Source organism: Fistularia commersonii, chromosome 36, assembly GCF_037954325.1.
Source record: "Fistularia commersonii isolate RoL2024-O1a breed Wild chromosome 36, RoL_Fcom_v1.0, whole genome shotgun sequence".
Lineage (NCBI taxonomy): Eukaryota > Metazoa > Chordata > Actinopteri > Syngnathiformes > Fistulariidae > Fistularia > Fistularia commersonii.
Genome location: NC_141319.1, coordinates 3,309,137 through 3,332,026, shown reverse-complemented (window position 1 = coordinate 3,332,026; position 22,890 = coordinate 3,309,137). Strand labels below are relative to the sequence as shown.

The 22,890-nt window shown below is 49.4% G+C and overlaps 2 protein-coding genes across 6 annotated transcripts in view; both read right to left on the bottom strand.

Moving 5' to 3' along the window:
- The window catches only part of col12a1b (collagen, type XII, alpha 1b), a 77,147-nt gene extending 59,963 nt beyond the window's left edge, over positions 1–17,184 (bottom strand). For 3 of the 5 annotated variants that reach the window (XM_086143013.1, XM_086143009.1, XM_086143012.1), the window contains exons 1-11: positions 16,484–17,182; positions 13,556–13,672; positions 12,335–12,478; positions 12,156–12,212; positions 11,299–11,562; positions 10,694–10,858; positions 8,664–8,837; positions 8,216–8,506; positions 7,517–8,119; positions 4,669–4,950; positions 4,315–4,590 (exon numbers count right to left, since the gene is read on the bottom strand). In XM_086143013.1, the coding sequence (XP_085999139.1) occupies positions 4,315–4,590; positions 4,669–4,950; positions 7,517–8,119; positions 8,216–8,506; positions 8,664–8,837; positions 10,694–10,858; positions 11,299–11,562; positions 12,156–12,212; positions 12,335–12,478; positions 13,556–13,672; positions 16,484–16,553 (2,443 nt within the window). In that variant the 5' untranslated portion in view covers positions 16,554–17,182. Of the gene's footprint in view, positions 1–4,314; positions 4,591–4,668; positions 4,951–7,516; positions 8,120–8,215; positions 8,507–8,663; positions 8,838–10,693; positions 10,859–11,298; positions 11,563–12,155; positions 12,213–12,334; positions 12,479–13,555; positions 13,673–16,483 lie in introns of all 5 variants that reach the window. The other 2 variants (XM_086143010.1, XM_086143011.1) reach the window with 2 other exon arrangements.
- A 2,090-nt stretch (positions 17,185–19,274) lies between these two features.
- Positions 19,275–22,797, bottom strand: cox7a2a (cytochrome c oxidase subunit 7A2a). Its single transcript, XM_086143082.1, has 4 exons — positions 22,685–22,797; positions 22,251–22,340; positions 21,217–21,301; positions 19,275–19,455 (listed from the first exon to the last, which is right to left on the bottom strand). Exons 1-4 carry the CDS (start codon positions 22,700–22,702, stop codon positions 19,397–19,399), a joined length of 252 nt encoding a protein of 83 aa, XP_085999208.1. The 5' UTR covers positions 22,703–22,797; the 3' UTR covers positions 19,275–19,396.
- Positions 22,798–22,890: the final 93 nt, after the last annotated feature.

The following is a 22,890-nucleotide window of genomic DNA, read 5'->3' as shown; positions in this document are numbered from 1 at the left end:
CTTGGTTGTACCGGCGCCGCTGTTGTCGTCTTTTTTTTTTTTTTTTACGTTTGAGCATACCGCGCGTCACCGCCCCCTATTGGCCATCGGCGGTACTGCTCCGAAAAAAACACAATTCCAGGAAATGACGGACAAAAAGCTCTGTTTTTCGGCTTTTGCTTTGATTTTTTTTTTTTTTTTTTTACTGTTTATGCAATTTTCTACTATTATTTATTATTGTTATGTTTTTCTTGTAACTCTGGCACAAAAATTTCCTTCGGTTCGGGATAAATAGAGTTGTTCTTATTCTTATTGTTATTCTTATTCTTATTTATCCTCCTCTTTCAAATCTACTGTGCGGAGGTCTGAATGTTTTTTTTTCCATCTCCTTAAGCCTGCAAAGTCCCGCCGATAATGAGATTAAGAATCGAGATTCACGCTGAATTTGACGCGAAGTGAATCGTCGCGCCAGGAAGATTTTTTTTTTTTTTTTTTTTTTTAATCGTTTAAGCGACATTAAGAAGAAGTCGCTGGGCCAGAAGGAACGGCCTGCCAGTTCCAGAGGAAAGTTTCTTTGAAAAAATAAATAAATAAAAATCTCCACGGCGACAGAAGTAATCAAGTCGGAGGCAGAAAACGCTCGACTTTCCGACGGCCCTTGAATGAAGCGTTTGATATTCTTGATTAACCTGATCGTTTTCGAAAAAGGGGGGAAAAAAAATAGCACCGCTAGGTTGGCGAGAAACGGCGTCCCACAAATTAACCCCCGAGTGAGCGAATGGCAAAATAAAAAAAAGCAGGGATCCATTTTTCTCCTTCTTTTTTCATTCCTTCTTGCTGTTAATAGCTCTTTGTCGTCATTTCTGCTTTTAACGCCATCCCGCTTGCGACCTTTTCCACTTTTCCCCTCAAACCGCCACGTCTCCGGCACCTTGTCGGCGTCCTCCGATCGACAGCGCTGCTTTGCGCCGTCCCGCCGTTTCTTCCCCCCGTGGAGTCCCGGGGAGGCCTTTTCCCCAAACGAAGCGTAAACTACGGCGGCATTAAACTGACAGTCACAGTGTCGTTTTCAATTAGAGAAACATTCCTTCCTCCCCAGTTCGGAGGTTTTCCGTCCGGTCGTGCCGGGAGTCCTGCTTCATGTCAGCTCCCTCTGGGCGCCGTCCAGCCAGGAGTCAGAGCGAAGGCCCCGGAGATGGATCCCATAAATACAAAATGTGACGGGAGCGTCTGAACAAAAGAGGAAGGAATGACAGCAACGTCTGCAACGCTTCGATGAATCATAGCAACTTTCTGGCGTCGCGACCACTTTCCATTTTAGCCTCGTCTGCTCAGAAACACACACTTCACGGGAGTTTGCGCTCGCCACGGTATCACGGGGGTCACCGCCGCCCCACGTCCCGGCCCGGAGACCCGGACCGGGAGCGGGAACCGGGAAAAGACAAGGAGTCCGTTGACAACAACCTGGTACCAAGTAGTAGAAGTAGCTCGAGGTTCAGATTAATTCATTTCATTCATTCATTCATACTTATCCTGAACTGGCAGGGAAGGTGCCGCCTAACCCAGCTGTGATTGGCCAAGAGAAACACAACCATTCACCCTTTCATTCATATCATATAGAGCAGGGGTGGGCAACTTTTTTAGCTCAGGGGACGCATTGACTTTTAAAATTTGACAGACGGGCCGGGCAGCACAAGATCCGATACGTATAAAAAATAAAAAAAAATAAAAAACATTTGTTGACAGTACATATCGGAAAATAGAACCAGCTTGGTTTTGAAGCCTCTGACGTTTGCTTGCATTTCCCTTGAGGCTTCACGTGCAGCTCATTCACGTGTCCACAAGAAAGGCTAAATCGCAAAGCCTGTCTTTGTCATTCAGCTCAGAAAAATTCTCAAGTAGCTCCAAAAATAAAATAACCTCCTGTTTGATCTCCCACATTCACTGATCCAATCATTCAATCATTCACATCAAGTATGAATTCTCTATCAATCTTTGGCTGGCCGGATTAAAAAAACCAACGGGCCGGATGTGGCCCGCGAGCCGTAGTTTGCCCGCCGCTGATATAGAGACATACAACCGTTTCATTCACATCGGGGCAATTTAGGGTCTGGAGTGAACCTCCTGCATGGTTTCGGACCAGCACACTTGTCGGAATTGAACCAGAGACCTTTTCGCAGTGAGGCGCCCGCCATACCGCCAGCTTTTAAAACAACCGTCTTAATATGAATAAAGCTTCAAATGGCACGCTGGGTGTTTTGACTGAGCCGTCGTCTCTCCGATTCACGCTCTCGCCGGGGTTCGCTCGGCTCCGGCGCTCGAGGGGATTGTTTTGGGATGTCGGCACGAGAAGGAAGGGAACCGTTCGGCTGAAAATCGGAGGAAAATGTTTCATTCGAGCTCAGGAGCTCCATCAGAAACAGGTTAGCGAACCTCCCGGGGTTAAACGTCAGGAGAAGTCGGACAGGCTAGAGGTTTCCGAGGAGGGGGTCGGAATATCAGTCAAAAGGCGTTAAAAACGTCACCCGCGACCCTCCAACGTTCGGAGACCTGGGATTTCGATTATTTGACGAAACAGCTGGAAAAACAAGAAGCTCCGGCGTCAGACGTCCTGACGGTGACATCACGACCCGATTATCGACGTCTAAACAACGTCGGCGCCCGGATGGGAACCGAGAAATAACAAACGGATCGCGGATTCCGCGCCGGTCCGAAGCTTCGGGATGGAAACGGGATCGGGATCCAAGTAATGAGGCAGCTGGAATCAATCCCGCTTCTCTTTATGAAGCGGCAGCTGCCGCCAGTCGGGGGATAATTCACTTCCTGGCTCGCCGCGAAGACGACGACGACGACGACGAGGCCGAGAGCACGAGCGTCAACCCCCCCCGGTCCGGGATCTGTCATCGTTTATCGCGTCCGGGAACGTCCTGAGTCTCTTTTTACCTTCCGAGCCTTGTCTGTTTTCATTCCTTCCCCTGTAAGGCTGCAGACCTGACAGCTACGTCACTCTCCCGCCGTGTCGGCGCGAAGAATCGCATCTCAACTTGTTCCTCTAATCAGCCGTTTCGCCGGATCTCGAGGTGCGGTACGTGACTCGGCGCTACGACAGCGAACCCGGTCCGACGGAGCCGTATTATTCATCCTTCCATTTATTCACCGCTCTACTCGCGCCTGTTTAAATAGTTTATCCTGTGCTGAAAACCATTTGCCGGCCCATGTGAGCTACAACACCTTCTCATTTTAGTATTCCTACTGTCAGTTGATGCAGTCATGGATTTTGAGGCTGTTTTTTTGACTGGGGTCATAAAACTTAGCAGGAAAAGGAGCAACGTTATTCATTCATTCATTATTTCAACCGATCCATCGCTACGTATAGACGCACGACCCTTCGGTTTCGAGATGTTCGACCGATCGCCCTCTCATTCGAATGTCACGTGGAGACATGCAACCATTCGCCCTCTCGGTTGATCCTGTACCAGCTGCCATCGGGCGAGAGGCGGGATTCAACCCTGACCGGTCCATCCCACGTTTTGAGACTCTCTATTCACACATCTGGACAATTAACCGATTTTGGACTGTGGGAGGAAACCCTGAAGAAAACCGACGTAGACGCAGAAAAGCGTCATCCACGACCAAACCCTTTCATTTACCCGTCATATGGAGACATGCAACCATTCACCTTCTCATTCAGAGGACCAAATGGAATCAGACAACCGCTCACACATCCTATACAAACAGACCATCAACCCCCTCAGTCAGGTATCTGGACATATACTGCTCAAAAAAATAAAGGGAACACTTGAACAACACAATGTAACTCCAAGTCAATCACACTTGTGTGAAATCATAGTGTCCACTCAGGAAGCAACACAGATTCATTTTGACTTGTTTTAATGACATTACATCGAAGTTGGATCAGCCTGGAGTTTGTTTTTACACTTGAATTTTGAGTGTGATTCCTAATCCAGACCTCCATGGGTTGATACAATTGATTTCCATCGATCATTTTTGTGTGATTTTGTTGTCAGCACATTCAACTGTGTAAAGAGCAAAGTATTTCATAAGAATATTTCATTCATTTCGATCTAGGATGTGTTTTTTAAGTGTTCCCTTTATTTTTTTGAGCAGTGTATTAAAGGGGCTCCACTTCTGTTATTGGACGGTGGAAAGAAGCCCACGCAGAAACGCTGAGAACAAAATCAAACCTTCGCAGACAAAGCGGGGGCTTCTTGCCTGGAGGCGGAAGCGCGAACCACTGCGCCGCCGCCATTTCTCAAGACTTGGTTGTCGTTGCTTTTAGGCCATGCAAAAAAACAGATCGACCATGTGACTCACCGTCCTTGGTGGTGCCGTCGACCTGCTGCGCCGACCCGAGGCCCGAGCCGTACTCGGGTGTGACGGTGACTCGGTAGGTCGTCTGGGGCCGGAGCCGCTGCAGCACCAGGGTGGCGTCGGGGCCGTCGGTGCTCGTCTCCGACCTCGGGCCTTCGTCGCCGACGGGTTCGTAGCTGAGACGGTAGCGGATGACGGCGCCCGGCGCCGGCTGCCACGACACCCGGAAGCTGTCCGTCGTCTCCTCGGACACCCGGAGGCCGCGGACCGGACCTCGCTCTGTCGCCGGACGAGCGGTTTTAGGGCTCAAATCATAAGAGATACAAACTTGCCGGAAACGAGAGGACAGGAAAGTACCTTCGGATGTGGCTTGGTATCCCGTGAGCGGCAGCGAGTTGTCGCCGCTCTCGTACTGCGCGTAAACTTTGACCTCGTAGCGGGTGAGCGGGGTGAGGTGGGGCAGCACGGCGGTGGGCGTCGCGCCCGGCACAGACATGGAAACGAAATGGTCGTCGGCTTCGTCGGCGGGTTTGAACTGCAGCAGGTACGACTCCACGCCGGGCGCGTCCAGCAGCCACGAGGCCCTGAAGCTCCTGGGCCCGACCTCCGAGAAGGTGAGGTCCCTCGGCTGGGCCAGTCCTGGAGAAGACACGGCACGACACGGGCGTCATACATGCCTCTAATTCGAATATTAGCTGCAGAGCGTGCAAATTTAATAATAATAACAATAATAATACATAGGATTTGTACAGCGCTTTTCGTGGTACTCAAAGACACAGGAATTTAGACGCGGGGTTTTTTACAGAAATGAATCAAACTTATCTCCGTTGCCAATATCGTTTGGAGGTTTGATCACAGAATGTTACGTAACGAAAAGTAATACAGCCTTGGAATCACAGCTGGAATCATGTTTATTCAGATGAGGAGTCGGAACCCGAGGCAGAAACGTTGATCAGCGGCCGCCGGATCGGACGTTCGCGTTTTCCAAACCTCAGATAAGATCGGATTCCGAGAGGCAGCCTGGCTCGTCATGTAAACTCGGGATCGGACGCCCCCCCGGGCGATCCCCGCCGCCCGTCGTCGCGTTTCAGAACTCCGCGCGCTTTCAGAGCAACAAAGCGGAGCGAGCGCAAAATAAATAAAGGAGCGGCGAAAGCGGATGCCAACTCGCATGCTGACATTTGCCAGCTTCCTCAGCCAAATATGAGGGGCCGGACTACTGCGAGAAGGGCGGCGGGAGCTGAACGGCTCACCGGAGCCTCCGAACTGCACATCCGCAAAGCCTCCGAGCTGGTATCCAGCTTATTGCACGGGGGCTGCGGTGCGCTCGGACCGGCTCCCGTTCACTCGCTTTGTTGACATAAAATGGATATTATATAAGAATTATATAATCGGAGAGTCATTTTTTTTTTTGGTGAGTTACAGCTGCCGAACCCAAAGCTCCTTTTGGCAGGGAAAAAACACGAGCCGTGATTAATAGTTTGCTTTCGGAGGGTAAACAGCATTTAAAGGGGGGGGGAAAGAAAGGGGCCTGCTGGAACACGATGGCCGGGTAAAAGGGGGGCGGGTCGCGTTCGAAGCCCGACTTTGTTTACGGCCGGCACGCGGACGACGCAACCCGTCCGCCCCGGACGCAGTCACGCGAGTCGACCGGTGGGAAGGGCGACCCCCGGGACTCGACCGACTTCGAGCGTTTCCACGGCGGGAACTCTCGCTGCCCTTCGGGATCAAACGCCGACATGTGGCCGACACATTGGGGGAATTAATTGCGCGCAGATGCCTCGCGGGCAGAGCGACTGCGCGTTCACCTCCGCGGAGACGCGTCCGGCTTTTCGCGTGACCGCCGCACCGGCAGGCGACACGTTAAACCGGAGGCGTCCCGGCGAACGACCTGCCGAAGCGTCCTGGAGCAGGACCATCGACTGCAGACTGCGGCGCCGAAAACATTTGCAAAGCGAAACCACTTTGGAACCAGAACCATTTAAGCAAACCTTTAATGATCTGGATTCCTTTGCTGACACGTCAAAACACGCCCGCTGAGAAAAGTCTGGAATCTTCTATTCATTGTTCCTGTAACTCTTTGCTGTACGACCGATGTTGGTGTGCTGTTTTTTTTTTATTGCCGCTGTCAAATTTAATGTGTCGGTAGTGATGGGATTCATTTCATAAGCGTCTCAAGTCTTAAACCACCCTCACAGTTGCCCCCGGTAACCGCGCCCCCCCCCCCCCCCCCCCCCAACGCCAGGGCAGAAAAATGGAGTGACTGAAGCAAGTGACTTGTGAATGAACCGAGCGACATCGTGTTCGGAGTTCGGAGCACAAAAAGCAAAGCAGAAATTGCAACCTGACGACGTGTCGGCGGTCTATGTAGCTGATGAAGCGCTTCCAAGGCGACGCTTGTCCATATGAGTGAAACGGGAGCAAACATTAGCAGCATCGCGGCGGGCTTTTGAAAGTTAGCCATTAGCCGTTAGCCTCCTCGCCCCCGTGACTCCACATACATTCAGGTCATCGACGGCATGTTTGTTCTGGACACTTTTGGATTTACGGAAAGTCCATTTCACCATCCGTTGTTCGTCCCTGACCTAGGACAGGAAGTCAACATGCACCACACCATAGATGTAGAAAAGGGAGGACGAGTTCGCAGGGAGACGAGCGATAAAAGAAACATCGAGGGCCTGATCCGAAGAGGAAGTACCATCACAGCGATAAAGGGCTGTCATCAAACACGGGTCGACTCCTCATCAAATATTGATCTTTACAACAACGCCGCGCCAAAACCAAGGGGGACAGATGTGGACAAGCCCACGACTGTGGGATGTGTGAGAATACCTTGGCTAGAAATGACAATATAATTGAAGGCTAACCTCGAACCTGCAAGAGGATTCAAATCTCCACAGAAACAGCCAATCTTACGTGGATCTAAACTATAATTCCCTTTTCCGAAAAAATCTTTTGGTACCAAAATCAACAAGTTTCAGGACAAAACTTGTTCTGGAAATCGATAGAGTCCCGAATAGTAAAAAGAGAAAAAGTTCTTCGGCGAAAACATAAAACCTCGGACGCTTCTCGGAGAGGAGACGCGTTGACGATACGACGCGAGAACTCGGACCTGAAAAGACTCGATGAGCAGCCAAAGTAACGATCGATCGGCGCGACAATAAGAAACCGGAGCGTCGTCTGCGTAGAGAATGAGTGGACTCACGTCTCTGGTGGATATTGCGATGCTCCTGTTCGATCCTCAGACAGATGGACTGCGTCAGTTCCTTGGAGATCCTCTGGAAGGCGTCGAAATCCTCCACCGTGTAAACGTGCGTTTCCACAGGCGCGTTGGCGATGGACTCCAGCTCGCTCCGTACGGCGTCCTTCACGCCCACCGCGAAAATCTCGACATCGGCGTTCCTGAGCTTGGTGGCCGGGTCCTGGAAGGCGTCCGAAGACTTTCCGTCGGTGATGAGGATGGTGACCCGGGGAACGTTGGGCCGCGCTCCTCTGGTGCCCTGGAAGATCTTATCCTTCACGAAGGTCATGGCCTTGCCGGTGTTGGTGGAGCCGCCGCGGTACGGGAAAGACCTCACCGCCTTGACCACGGCGTTCAGGTCGTGGTGCGTGTTCAGGTAGAACTCGGTGTGGGGGTCCCTGCTGTACTGGACCAAGCTGATCTGGACCTTATCGGGACCGATGTCGAAGGTGTTCACCAGGACCTCGAGGAAGGCTCGGACTTTGGCGAAGTTGCCCAAACCGATACTGTAGGAGCCGTCGACCAGGAGGACGACGTCGGCTTTGACGTCCACGCCCAGAGAACACTCTGGATCGGATAGACAAGACACCGAGTTGTCAACCGTTCCGCGCAAACGATCGAACGACCGACAAAGAGGAAGTGGAATATCGGTCTCGCGCTCACCCACGGACACTTTGATGGGCTCCGTCTTGTGCATGAGGACGACCGGCTCGCTGGGAATCAGGTCCTTCAGTGCGAACAGGCTGATCTGGTACTCGGTGTCGGGGGTGAGATCTCTGACCAGCACGGAGGTCTGGGCCGCGCCCACGTACAGGTCCTGCCGCTTGCTGCCCGCCATCATGGGCATCATCTGCAGCCGGTAGCCTGACACCTCGCCGGGCGAGGACTCCCAGGCCACCCGCATGGACTTGGAGGCGGCCTCCAGGACATGGAGGTTGGAGGCCGGCTCCACGGCTAAAACGATCACACAAGGAATCACATTGATCTCCACGGATGGATGGATGACGCTAGTTTTAGCTCTTCGATCCTGGTGAAAAGCTGGACCGTTTTGCGTTGGTATAATTAAATACCCGATTTCTAAAATACCGACTGCCAAATCTCAGCATCTCACCTTCTTCTCCGCTGACGATGGCGTTGAGCTGCTCGTCGACGGCGGAGCAAACCCGCCCGACGAAGTCCCTCTGAACGTTCCGGATGGAGTCGAAGGTGGCGACGCTGTAGATGTGGTTTCTGTGAGGAGGGGAGGCCATTAGCTTCATCTCCTCCTCATCTGCTTGCTGGACGCCTGCGGGGGGACAAGGAAGTAGATGAGCGTGCATGGAATTTGATGAGGGAGGGAAATTTTCCTGCGGCCACTGGGGGCTCAATAACGGATGAAATCAGGCATCTATAAAATCGGGGAGCGAAGCCTCTCTTTCATGTTAGCGAGCGAGAACTTCTCCAGCTGGATTCTCCGCTCGTCCGCAACACGAGGTTTTTCTCCGGATGGAAAGTCTTACATCACGGCTGTAAATACTTCACTGCACAGGTTTAAGACTTTATATCCTCCAGCAACACGTCGACAGCGCAGCTTCGCCCGGTCATATTGTTCCTTTTGTCTTTTTCCTCTCTAATTATTTTCAATCTGATCATTTTCTCCCCTTCAAGCCGTTACCCCTTCCAGTCTCGGTTTACAGTCCTTTAAAATCGGACGCAAATAAATTGACTTGTAACATTTACAGCGCGGTTTTAAAAATCGCGGGATATTTAAGAAACCCAAAAAAAAAAAAAAAAAAAAAAAACGGCTACTCGAACTTTTTCTGAAGTGAGCGTCATTGGATTTGCAGACGACGCTGCGATCTATAGTGAGAGCAGGGAAGCCGGAGGTGGAGGTACGCTACGGAAAGGAAGAGGAAGAAAGGTTCGTTTCGGCAAGACAGAATCCATGAGAGGGACTCGTGTGGAACGCTGAGGCTACGGGGAGCGGAGATGAAGAAGGGGAAAGATTTGAAGTGCTTAAGAGCAATGGAGGGAGTGGAGAAGAGGTGAAGAAACATGTGCAAGCAGGTTGGAACAGGGTCAGGGACGGGAGAAGACTATCTGGCGATGGAGGTGGCGATGAGATGAAGATGAGGTGGATTGTTTTTTGGGAGCGAGGAGGACGGATAGGATCTGGAAGGAGTCCACGTGCGGAGGAGGGACGGTGAAGATCCGGGTAAGTACGCCGAGGCCGGCGGCCTCGAGGGAAAACAAGGGAGGAGGTCTACGGAGGGCAGTCGGTGTGAGAGAAGGGTATGCAGAAGAGAGGGTGCTATGAAGGAAAACGATTGTTTGCGTCCCAAAGAAAAGGAAGAAGAAGCGTCACTGAATTCTCCCAGAAGTCCAGCTTTGGTTGGAGGTATGCTCGTTTCCCAGTGGCTGAAATTTCCGTTAAACGAAAAAAAGAAAAGGAAAGGATATATTTGGAGAAATCATCTCCTTGGCTCTGAGAATCTACTGTATGTAGTTCTACTACCTCAGCGGTGGAACAAACTTCCGGAAGCAACAAGACTAGCATCATCTCTCTCAACCTTCAAGAAACAGGTAAAAACTTTTCTCTTTCAGGACTTTTTACTGCGCTGATGCTTGAGCTGCCCCCAGATCAGGTTAGGCACCAAGTTAGGCTATGCAGTGTGTGTGTGTGTGTACGTTTTTGTCTTAAAAAAAAAAAAAAAAACTAACCCCAGCTTACTGTTCTGTATATTTTCTGTGCATCTTGTATTTGCAAGTGTTATTTGCAGTCCTTATGTCCTCTATTGTAAGTTGCTTTGGATAAAAGCGTCTGCCAAATGTAATGTAATGTAATGTCTGTCTTTGTTTTATTTGAAATAATCATCATGTGAAGTTAATCGCAGGGGAGTCGCGCTCCGGCCGCCGCCGTAGGAATATATTTCTGACACGGCAGCAGAAGAGCAGTTCCTGCCGTTGGTCGCCATGGCAGCGCAGGCCGGTGTTTGTCCGGGTGGAAAGTCTGACACGGAGGTTCGACGCTGACATACATAAAACGCAGCCATCGCCGGATTGTAACATTAATGACGGAGGAATTTAGCCGTCATGACATCATCACAGTTAAGGGCATTAAAGACAGATGGAAAGTGTAATAAACTTCTTCTGGCGCCGTACCGAGCACGAAGACCTCGACCCCCCGGCTCCTCAGCTGCCTGGCCGCCGCCTCCACCGAATCCTCCGACCTGCCGTCCGTGACGATCACCAGCACTTTGGGGAAACCCTTCCTGGCTCCCGACGCCTCCGTCAGCGAGTTCCTCAGGACGTGGTCGAGGGCACGGCCTGCAGGCGGGGGGGACGGCGTTCAGAACAAAAACAAAAAAAAACAAAAAAGGCAACGCAACCCAAAATCCAAAAGCGGCGATGAAGGGAAACCTCCCGACATCCATCTGGTCCAATCATCTTCCCCAGCGAAAAAAGGCAACTTCCTGATGTTTATTGCTGATCTTGTAAAAACACATAGTTGGTTTGTTCCTCAAATGTTTTATTAGACAGTTAATTCCTTCCCACTTGATCCAAATTTTACTGGATCTTCTTTTTTTTTTTTTTTTTTTTTTTTTTTTTGGAGTCATTTTGGAATTAGAGGCGGCTTCATCTTCCGCCGCTGCCGTCGGCGTTATTTCGTAAAAGACTCCGAAGACGACCCCGATCCGATTGGGTTTCCATTCGGATAAGATCGACCGACCGACGTTTCCGTGACGACGCTAAGGCGCCGAGCATACCTGTCATGGAGTTGCCTCCCTTGTAGGTCAGCGAGCCGATGGCCTGCATCAACGCCGGACGGCTGACGTGCCGGTTGAGCGGGAACTCCGTGCGGGCGTCGTCGCTGTACTGCACCACGCCGACGCGGGTCTTTTCCTCGCCGATTTGGAAGGCGCCGGCCGTGGCCGAGACGAAGTTGCGCACGTGCTTGAAGTTGGGCTGGCCGACGCTCCAGGAGCCGTCCAGCAGGAAGATCAGGTCGGCCATGGCGCTCGCCGGGCATTCTGGTAGACGAACGCACAAACGCGTGGATACGTGTGGAAACGTAGAAATGAAAACACTCTGCGTCCCGTCTGTCAGCGGGGGGGGGGCGCGCCGTGGATGTTGGATCGGATGTGAAGCGAGCAGCGGGGATTATTTTTATCTCCAAGTCATGAGATTATACAGTAACTTTACCCTAAGGACGTCATCGTGGGAGGGGTGGGGGGGGGGTGAGGAATGGGAAACAACCGTTTGGCTCGGAATTCTCCGATGAACGGCGTTATTATTCTTTCCGCTTTTTTTTTAATTTGCACGAGCGTGCAAGGCTATCGCCGGGTCTAGCGGCGCGTCCCGGGAGTTTCCTGGTTGAGGCCCGCGTTGTGAAAAGAATGATTCCGTCAGCAGATCTGGGCCACGGCAGCTGCAAACCGGCAGCGGTAATAGTTTCCACTTCAGGGGGAAGGGCTCGCCTCCCCCTCCCCCCGCCCCCGGCGGTGACCTCACCGCCGGCGTGAAAATGACCACGGTCATAATGGACCGAACCGCTCGCCAAGCCGCGAGCCGAATCGATCACTCAGGAAGTCGATCGCTTAGGAAAAACGGGGAAGGTACTCACTGACTGAATCTGAGACGGGTTTCCTGGAGGGTCCTCTGGACCCGCTGCCGGACTCCACTGGGGGGAACAAATGCAAACACGTCGCAGTTAGAAAGGCGGGATGTCGGAGAAACGTCCAAACGGTCATCGGGGAAGCGGTCGGAACAAACAAACTTGGCGCCCGGCGGGCGGCGACTCACATGTGATCTGACCGGAGACGGGAAGACTCTCCTCCGACCCGACGAAAGCGGACAGGGTGACGGTGTAGTCCACGTCGGACTGCAGGTCGGAGAGCGTCGTCCTGGTGGCCGACGGATGCAGCCGCAGTTCTTTGGGCGCCATTTCTAGAAACGCGGTCGTCAGAAACACGGTTATTATTCCTTGCATATTCTTGTTTATCGGATTATTATTACATTCATTGTTATCATAAAACACTGATCGTGAAAGGGAATGAAATGAAATGAACAATGTCACAAATTTCACTGTCACTCCCGCTCGGAATCAGAATCTCTTTAATCGTACGTACATGTGAATTTAACGCGGTACGACGGCGCCTTATGGCAGGAAATTTAAGATGAGAGAATAAGCGAAAAGAAAAATAAAAGCTAACTTAGCAAGAAGGAAAAACACACACGCTGGTTGTGCTCAGGAAATAGATACAATCACGGGACTGTCTCAGATAATTAGAATATTGTGATAAAGTTCTTTATCTTCTGTTATGCAATTAAAAAAACAAAAATGACTTTTTCATGATATTCTGATAGGATTCCAATTGGATAAGATTTTCTAATAGGATTTTTGACTTTTCTTAACATGTAAGCCATAATCAGCGATATTAAAATAATAAAAGACTTGCAATATTTCAGTCGATTTGTAATGAATCCAGAATGTATGACGTTTTTGTTTTTTGTAATTGCATTACAGAAGATAAAGAACATTATCACAATATTCCAATTTTCTGAGACAATCCTGTAAGCTGGATTTATAAAAAATAAGAACAATCAACAATTGTAATATTTTGGGAAAAACGACGACTCTCTTTGGAATAGAGCTAGCCGTAATCAGATAAATGAGCGAGCCTTATAAACTCAAGGGTCGTTTATTATCACGTCTGCGAAATACAAAAGTTTATGTATCCGTGTTATTTATGAAGCCCCCGAGAAGGGCGTCGTGAGGGCGAAGGCCCCCGGAGGTCAGAGGTCACCGTGTTTCATATGTAACCGTGTAACGGCGACCCCTCCCTCCCCCGCTCCGCCCCACCCCTCCACCTGCAACACTTTTCCTTTTCCCCCCCTAATGGTCGACCTCCGGGGGGCAAACATGTGTCTGCGAAGGCGCTCCGCATAATCGCGGGGCGTGTCGCCAGCTTTATGGGGCTCATTATGTAGCAGGACTCGACTCGCCGCTTAACGATCACCCACCTGCGTCTGAGGTCACCAGGATCCTGAAGCCCTCGATCCTGGACGCCGGGCGTCGCCACGACATTTGCACCGAGCGCTCGTTCAAGATCTTAAACTTCAGATCTGACGGAGCCTCGACTGCGGAGATAGAAAGCGTTAGACGGGCGGCCGAGGGGGGGGGGGGGGTATGATGATGATAATGTTTTCGCGACACACGGCGACCGCGCAGGGGCGGGAATATCGTCCTCAGCCGGGGACTCGTACCGACAACCCGCAAAAAAAAAAAAAAAAAATCAATAACCGCAAAATACTGGCTGAGAGCTACGAAGAAACGACGATCAATCGATTCTTACGAATTTAGAAATCTTAACGATTCACGAGGGACTCGGAGATTCGGTTCAAATGATATTAAAAATTTTAAAAAAAGGATTGCCGTTTCATGTTTATGGTTTTTAATAAAGTCTGACTGAAGCGGGTCATGTTTTGACTGGCTGAAGAAGCTCAGGGAAAAATCAATTTCCTGTTTAAAAGGAGGTTAAATTAAAAAATATTTTTAAAAAAAAATGATTGATGAGAGTGAAACTAGATGCTAAATGCTACAAGCTAAATCCATTGTTTTTGTGAATCAAATCAATTTCTCCGCTGATGTTACCATCTGAGTAACAAGACATTCCCGCCCTGCAGACAAACACGGACACACACTTTCACACACACACACACACACACACACACACACTTTCACACACACACACACACACACAAATTCACCATCCTGATATGACTGATTATACAATGGATAAAGATCAGACCGATCGGGTTCGTCGTCTCCATTGCAAACCTGGTAAAAGATACACGTTGTCGCCGGAGACACGTGTACGTCTTTTCTCTGCTCACGTCCGCAAACCATTCATCGGAGCGATGACCGAAAATATAAAATTAAAAAAAATCCCCTCCAGGGGATGTTTGGGGACGTGAGCAACACAAACGGGAGGAGGGGGTGAAGGGGTCTCCAGCGGGACCATCATGCACGCGTACATGACAAGTTGTCGACGACAACTTGGACGGGGAAGCGTCCAGAAGTGTCCATGTACTCAAGAGACCACCGGAATATTTTGCAGCGATATTCTTCAGGTTGGGGTTGTGAGACGCAAAGACTGGCTGGCTACAGGTTTCAGGTCTAATCTGGTTAAAGACGGGCGGGCTAACTAGCAAACAGCCTGACGGACGCTAACTACGAAGAAGCTACAAGGAAATACACTTACAAATGTCTTCTTCTCACGGTTATTAAAAAGCAATATCAAACGATCGATCGATTAATCGACGAATTAGCATTACATCGGGTTCATCGCGGATCAAAATATCTACATCGGTGTATCAGTTTAACTTAACCTTATAGAAACGACGACTCGGCCTTCTAAGCTCAAGACTGAATTTTTAGCGTTTTGGACGTTTCACGTGCGTCATTTGGTGTAAAAAAATAAATAAATAAACTAGCTGAGACGACGGGAACCTCCAACCGCTTGTGAGTCTGTGAAGAATATCATTGAAAAATATGTCGTGAAGCCGCGACGCAGGCGCTCGGCCTGGCCTCGACTTGACCGGAAGGCTACAGGTCGCCAATCGAGAGGAGCCACCAACCTTTTATGGCGGTGTGTGGGGGGGGCCAGCGGGGGGGAGGGGGCGCCGTGTCCATTTCCGTGCTGCCGCGACACACCTTCGCCCAACTCGCCAATGAAATTCGACTAAAGCGAAATCCCTACGGCGCCGAAAAGGACGACATCCGACGAAATCGTCCGATCGAACGTATTGGGTTCAATTCGTGAAAGGTGTTCGTTATTTACTAGCAAATCATCATCTGTGGACATGTGTGTGCATGTGTGTGTGTGTGCATGTGTGTGTGTGTGTGTGTGTGTGTTTGTGAATGTTGTGTGGAATTTTCCCTCTCCGGCTTTTATTTTGAAATTCCATCTCCGATCAGGGCCGTCTCACCCTTCGCTTACCTCGGGCCCGACACGTCAAACATCCGACTCCCGGAAAATATACGAGACACTTAAATCACCGTGACCCCACAGAGGGTGTGTGTGTGTGTGTGTGTGTGTGTGTGTGGGGGGGGGGGGGGGGGGGGGGGGGGCTTAAAGAAGGTCAAAGGTCGCAGCAGGAGGCTGCTCTCTTATTGTGAAACATCCAAAGGAACGCAGAAAATTGCCTCCTCTGAAAGTCTGGAAAATCATGTGAGACTCATATTGCTTCTTTCCGTTCCCCCCGGGTGCGGAGGGGGGATGCGGGTGGGGGGGGGGGGTTGGTTGGCCGCACGCCGGTGAAACCGGAGAAATAGAAGTTCGAAGTTTTGGGTGACAGGGGGAGAGTTTGACAACAGGGCGCCTCCCGGTGGGAGGACGCCGGTACCGCGCGGCCGAGGGAGGGGGGGGGGGGGGATGCTGAAACCCGATTTTATCGAAAACACATGATTTCGGTCGGTTCGGGAGACCGTTCGCTGCGGACCGGAAAAGGTAAACCTGCAGGTTCTGGAGGAAAAAAAACATTTTCTATATTTTAACATATGAAACACATTAACTTTCAGTCATGAGCGTGTAATAATATCACAGGAGTTACACAGTTAATTACGTTTACCTGAAGGCGACATTTGACCGAAACGACCTCCTTATCTGAACATCTTAGAGTGCAGACGACTGAAAGATCTATCGTCCTTCAGAAGAAAAGTCCCAATTGGAGACTCGACTTTGGCTCGAGGTCAAATTCAGGTCGGCGACTTTGAATTTGCCGTTTATTGGAAATCGATTGAATGAATCAGCGCACACCGTTTTTTCTTTTTCTGGAGGTTTTTATTCGACTAGCGTGCAGCCACGCGTGCGGCAGAGAGGTCAAAGGTCAGAGGTGAAAGGTGAAGGTGGAGAGGAGAGAGGGTGGCGGCAGGAGGGGGGACCTTACCTTCGCTCTGGGCCCCGCAGGAGGACGTCAGCAGCGCCAGCAGGGCCGCCGCCAACCACGCGCTCCTCATCTTCGCAGCTCCTCTTCCTCGGCGGTTCTGCCGGATTGAGGAGAGTCAGACCCTACCGCGAGAGCCTCAGGGGCCTCGGGGGCCTCCCCGAGTCTGGCCCCGCTTACGGATTCCACTTTTCACGGGGACGGCCGAGCTGGGGGTGACTTTTGGTTTCAAGCGAAACATCCGGATTGCACGAAAAAGTCATTCGTGCGGACAGGTGACGTCACATACACGAATTCTTTTCAAAAAAAAAAAAATGTAATTTTTTTTTTTTAAATCAAATTCGAGTTTCTTTCTTTTTTTTTGTTGCTTGATTTATTCACTTTTTTTTTTTTTTTTTTTTTTTTTTTAATGGGAAAAAGAAAACGGGTCGGACCGGGGTCCCCCGGGCTCCGGCGCATCCAGGAGCCGCGCGTAATTACGCAGCGCGGCGGAGGAAACAGCCACGGCTGCGAAGCGCGGAGGGGGGGATGCCCTGCACCGGGATGGCAGGAGAGGGAAAGAGAGAGAGAGGAAGAAAGGGTGGGATGCGGGACTGACCTACCGGGTCTCTTCGCTCGGTTCTTGGAGTCGCCGGTTTGCGGGAGTCGGTCTCTGTCACGACCGGGAGAGTCCGGGAAGTCTCGCAGCCTCACGGTCCGCCAGCCTCCTTCCAAGTGGGAAGAGTCTCCACGCGATCCGCTTCTTAACGGGGGGGTGGGGGTGGAGGCAGACACACACACACACGCACACACACACACGGAAACTCTTACATAGTTTGCGCATTCCTTCGCGCTGATGGAGCTTCTGTTGCAGCTTCTCGGAGGATGAAAAACTCTCGACTGGATGAATCAGAGGAAAATTCTCGTCAACCTCGGAGCTTCTCGCTGGAGAGGAACGAGAACCTGCTGGGGGGGGGTGTTGAGATTCACCCCCCACCCCCCAAATATGAACTTTGACTACTTTTTTTGAAAGTTTGATTTTTTTTTTTTTTCTCTTCAAGCGAACTTCCGGTTGACTTGGGAAAATGATTGGTCGACAAAAGAAACGAGAAAAAAAAGGGACAAAATATATTAAAGAAAAAAAAAACAGCACTTTATGAACAGTTCCTCATCTTCATCATCCTTATCGACATCTTCATCCTCATCATTTTCTGTACATTTGTGGGGCGTCTGCGGCTTGCTTGGTCACTGAAATCAGAAGGTTGGCGGTTCGACTCCCGGACCTTCTTGTCAGTGTGCAGAAGTGTCCTCGAGCAAGACACCGATCCCAGAGTCGCTCCGTGTGTGTGTGAACGCACAATGTAGACCCTCCAAAAGTGGAGACCGTTTGCCATCATGGACATCGCTGGCATCTTCGTCGGCATCTTTCATCATAATCCATAGCCGCATCATCACATCATCGATATTCGTCTGCGTCACCACCATCATCTCCATCATTACAATCAACTTCCCAATCACCAGTCGTCGTGCCAATCACAATCATTTTTTAATCCGCGTCATCTTCATCGGGTCTTCACCAGCCTCATGTTCTTGCGTTTAGACCTAGGATTGCGGGTTTTTCAGGGTTAAATCTCAATTTTGGCCCCGGGCTGCTGGAGCCCCGGACCGGCGGGTGCCGCCCTCTAGTGGCCACAGACGGAATTGCAGGTGGGACACGGGACGTTCAGGTGTTGTGAGGAGAAAAAAAACTAATAATATTATTTTTATAACATGCAATTAAACAAAAAAAAATCATGATAAATATCTTTTTGGCTAAACTAAACCCCCACAAAAAAAAAAAACTGTCTCCAGGGAGTTTATGAGTTTGATCGATTTCACATGAATCGATTAGATAGATGTCGCCCTCTAACGGCCAGAAGCTACGGGTGCGTCCTGAAGCGCAATTTGCCGCCTGTTCTTAAAAATACAGAAACATACACACAAAAATTCCTGTTTGATATTTGAGGCATATTTTTGGCGGGATCTTTTCCAATTCTTCACATTTCTCCTTCTGCTCCCATAAGGGGTCACCACAGCCAACCATCTAACCTTCCGCTCTGCATTGTCTTCTCCCATACCGCCTGACTTCACATCCTCCTTCCTCTCCGTCCGTCAATCTTCTCTCTGGTCTTCATCTACATGTCCGGATTCCGAGTCCTTCTACGCAGACCTTCACCAGTCCGTGTCCAAAATATCTCAGTCCTACTTTATCTCCAAAACATCTAACTGTCCCTCTGATGGACTCCTTCCTGATCCTACCATCCTACTCAGCATCTTCATCCGTGCTGCCACCAGCTCTGACCCTTTCCTGGCTCACGCGATCAGCGGCGCAGACGAGCAGATCAGACTTTGTTCAATTTAATAAGAGAACATTCAGCAAAAACAAATCCGTGAGTAGAAACGATTTAAAATCTCTCTGAAACTGGAGAAGGAAAATCGCCGGGCGGTTGCAGAGATGACTCAACGGAGAGGGATCCCCGAGACCTCAGGAAGTGTTGAGAGATTCCACATTTCAGCGAAGCACCGGGGAAACATCTGACACCTAAGGAAAAGTCCTACAACAGAACGTCGGGAGAATTCTGCGTGAGCTTTCGTTCCCCCGCGGGACGACCTGCATCCTGGAGGTCAGAGACGTGACCCTGAGCGAGGAGGCGGGAGGAGATTCTTAGGCCCGTTGAGCAAACAAACCTAAATGTAATGCGGATCCGAACGAGATTGTGCAGGTCGTTTGGGACCGCCGGGATTCGGTAAATGAAGGCGACAACGGCGGGTTCGATTGTTTGACTGATCGGACAGATTGCTTTTTATTGTTTCTCAGGAGAAATAAATATTGATCCCATGAAGAAGAAACAAACGCCATGTCTGTACAGAGAGAGAAACAGGAGGGAACGTCTGTAGTTACACTTTCTTCTGAGGGAAGGCGGCCTTCACCAGCTCGTACACCACGTACCCCGCACCTGGAGACGAACACACACACGAACACACACACACACACACACACACACACACACACACACACACACCAGGCCAGTTTCTGTCAGTCAGCAGATCTCATGTTCTGAATTAAATTAAGTTTCACTCCTGTCGGATGTTATGAGAACGAGAAGACTTATCGTGTCATCGGTCCGCGTCCTTGGAAGAGACACGTTGCAGGACGTGTGTTTGTACACACACACACACACACACACACACACACACACACACACACACACACACACACACACACACACACACACACACACACACACACACACACACACACACACACACACACACACACACACACACACACACACACACACACACACACACACACACACACACACACACACCAGGACGAGAGGGTAAATCAACTCGGCACGTTTAAAACTGCGTTTGTGGCTCGACGCTAAAGTTATTTCGGTTCTAAAGAACATGGCTTAAGGGTTGGGTTCAGCAGCAGCTCAAAAGTTAAACTTTCATCCATCTGTCAGAAAAAAAAAAAAGGAAAGTGTCTCCGTCGATGGATAAAGGGGTTATTAGAGGAGGCGTTCATGGACCTCGGGATTTTCCATAATGCAAAACACCGATGTATTTGGGTGATCTTACAGTAATACTTCCATATTTACACAAAATTTGGGATTAATATAAGAAATGCTTGTCGGGAGGGGGCTTAAGAAATGACAGGCACCAGTGAGGATTAGTGGTTTTTAACCACTACCATTGTCCTTTATTCCCTTGACCAATGGTGGAATTATTCCCAATAACATCACCCAAGAAACCGTTTCACTTCTCCCGCTTCAAATTTGTTTGCGAAAATCCTCTGTGGTTTGTTTTGCTTTTGAAAGTCTTGTTGAATTTTTGTCAAGTGGCGTCTGTGAGCTGCTTCCCGGGAGTGCATTACTGCGAGACCAAACAAGATGGCCGCCTCCGCATTGTGTTTAAACATTTCCGTCGCTGCGTCGTCTCAGTCCTTCCAGTTGGATAAACAGAGATCAAACCGTGCAGTAGCAACATCAGTGTGAATAGCAGGGGAAAATATGTGAGGATCCTTAAAAATTAAGTGGGAAAACCACCCTGTCACAGTGAAGAACGTCCGCCGTATGGAAACAGGACTATTAGCGAATATTAATCTCCGCCGGCATGTAAACAGATGATCCAGAGGATGGTGTTTAGAAGCATGGATAAATGCCATGATATGGCGGGGATTTAAAAGTTGAGACTTGTGGAAAATGGAATTGGCCGGTGAAGACTTTCCAACCAGGTCGGGGGACGCAGAAGCAACCGTTACACCGGCTTCTACCAATAGATGTCGCCATTTACACACATGGCTGAACCCCTGACCTCAAGAGAGGTGAAACAGAGAGGTGACTTCTTCTGCTGGTTGTTGGGAAGATTGAAATACTAAAAAAAGGAGGGTGTGAAAACATGACCCGCCCGGTTTCATTTGCAGCTACTCCCGGATGAATGTTGACGGCAAGAGGCCAGCGAGTCACGAGCGCACCCCTGACGAATTTTGTGGCGGTGATGACACACAATGTTACATTATCCAGCTTTTAATGTGGCAACTTTTTCATTTGCCAGAACCACCGTTGTGTCTTCAAAACAGAAACGTTGCTTCTTCATGAACTAGACTGAATATGTTTTTTCTTTTTTAACCGTCATGTTCTCCCGACTGTGTGTTACTACAGCAACGACCTGCTGCCACAACATGTTGCGGGGAGATTGTGATTTCTTACCAAGGACTGTAAGTGCCATGGTGGCTCTATATAGCAGAGCATCCACAGTGCCGCATTTCAGATGGACGGGGATCCCATTGTCCTCCTGGGAGACGGAGACAACACTCATTACATTCATGTCAGGTTACATAAACATCAGCAAAATTTTTTTAAAACAGACAGGGAGTTCTATGAAAATGGCAAGGTGATTGATAAAACATATGTAAGAAAACATTTTCTAATTAAAATGTGGTTTTTATACTAATCAATCTTTAACTGTGATAAGGTCGAATCAATAAACGGCATACAGTCTAAGGCAGGCAGGGGTGGGCAATTATTTTCACTGGCGGGCCACATTTCTCATTTCATTTTTAAGCGCAGGCCAACCAGGCATCATGTAAATTAAACAAAATGAAAATAGCAATTGACATATTTAATTTTGGGGGTATTTTACTTCAACTTTAAAATCAGGAATGATCATAGAAATGTACCGACATTATTTTCTTTGTAATCATCCATACAAAATTAAAGAAAAGGGAAAAATAAAGAGTTTCTAAATTCAATTTTGACTGAAAAAATATTCAAAGAAAATAGCTCGGAGGGCCGAATAAAAAAGAAAAACGGGCCAGATCTTGTCCACTGGCCATAAAATGCCCAAGTGTGATATAGGGAGTGTGGACACTCCCAGGGGTCAAAGGTCACCACAGATGCATGAGGAAATGGCTTTTAGTTTCGTTTTGTTATTATATGGGTGGGGGCAGATTTCATTCTTTCCTCTTTCTTCACCACATTCACCCAATTCCATCCTAATTGAGGCAAATCATAAGGGCATACCAAAGATCACAGAGACCTTTTTACTGTTCTATTCAGTTTACTTTCTTTAAAAGTAGACAATTGCGACTCGGGAATCAGAAGTAGATGGTCCTATGGGATCAGTAAAAACCGTCCTGAACCGTAAAAGTGTGAAAATGAATGAGTCATCTTTCCAGGAAACATCTAAAATAAGGAAGTGTTTAGTAGAATCACAAGTTCAACGGTCGTGACAACATTCTTACCTGAAATAGTTTCTGGTTCTTGGGCACCTGGTTCTCAACCTGCCGACGAGCGGAGGTCGTCAAGGTTCGCCGCGCCAACTGCTGGAGCGCCTACAAACGACAAGGACCGGGAAACACCGGGGGTTAACGTTCGGTGAAGGGGGCGGGAAGGCATTTATTTAGAAGCTTATATATTTAAAATGAGGCAAATAGTGTTTAAACATTACATTAGAGTGGCCGATATAACGCCGGAAACAAGATCCGACGGAAGCGCAAATATGCTAACCGAAGCTAGGCTAAACCGTGCTAAACCATGACCCCTAGCTTAAGGTAACTTGTGGCTAAACGTAGCCTAGCATCGTTTTGCGAACGTATAAGCCTGGGACCGGACACTCGAGTGAAGGTTCAACTTCACACGGCAGAACGTCGCTTTAAAAGGGGTGGTGAAAACTCACAAATATGTGTCTGTTCATGGTAACGGTCTTCCTCCTCTTGCAAGGGCACCGTCAAACTACTAGACCGGATGGTTTCTTCTTCTGAGGAGAATCGAAGGGTGCGTCGAGTCACTGTGTGCGCTGCGCTGCCCCTTCGGGATGGAGGTAGAACTCCTTTTACATCCCTCAACTCAACACGACGCTTCTTTTGACTTTTATTCATTCAT

Excerpts from the sequence above, each read along its gene's own strand:
- cox7a2a (XM_086143082.1), bottom strand. Across the intron at positions 21,302-22,250 it reads AGAACCAGAAACTATTTCAG|GAGGACAATGGGATCCCCGT; the intron begins GTAAGAATGTTG and ends TCCGTCTCCCAG. Across the intron at positions 19,456-21,216 it reads CATGGCACTTACAGTCCTTG|GTGCGGGGTACGTGGTGTAC; the intron begins GTAAGAAATCAC and ends GTTCGTCTCCAG.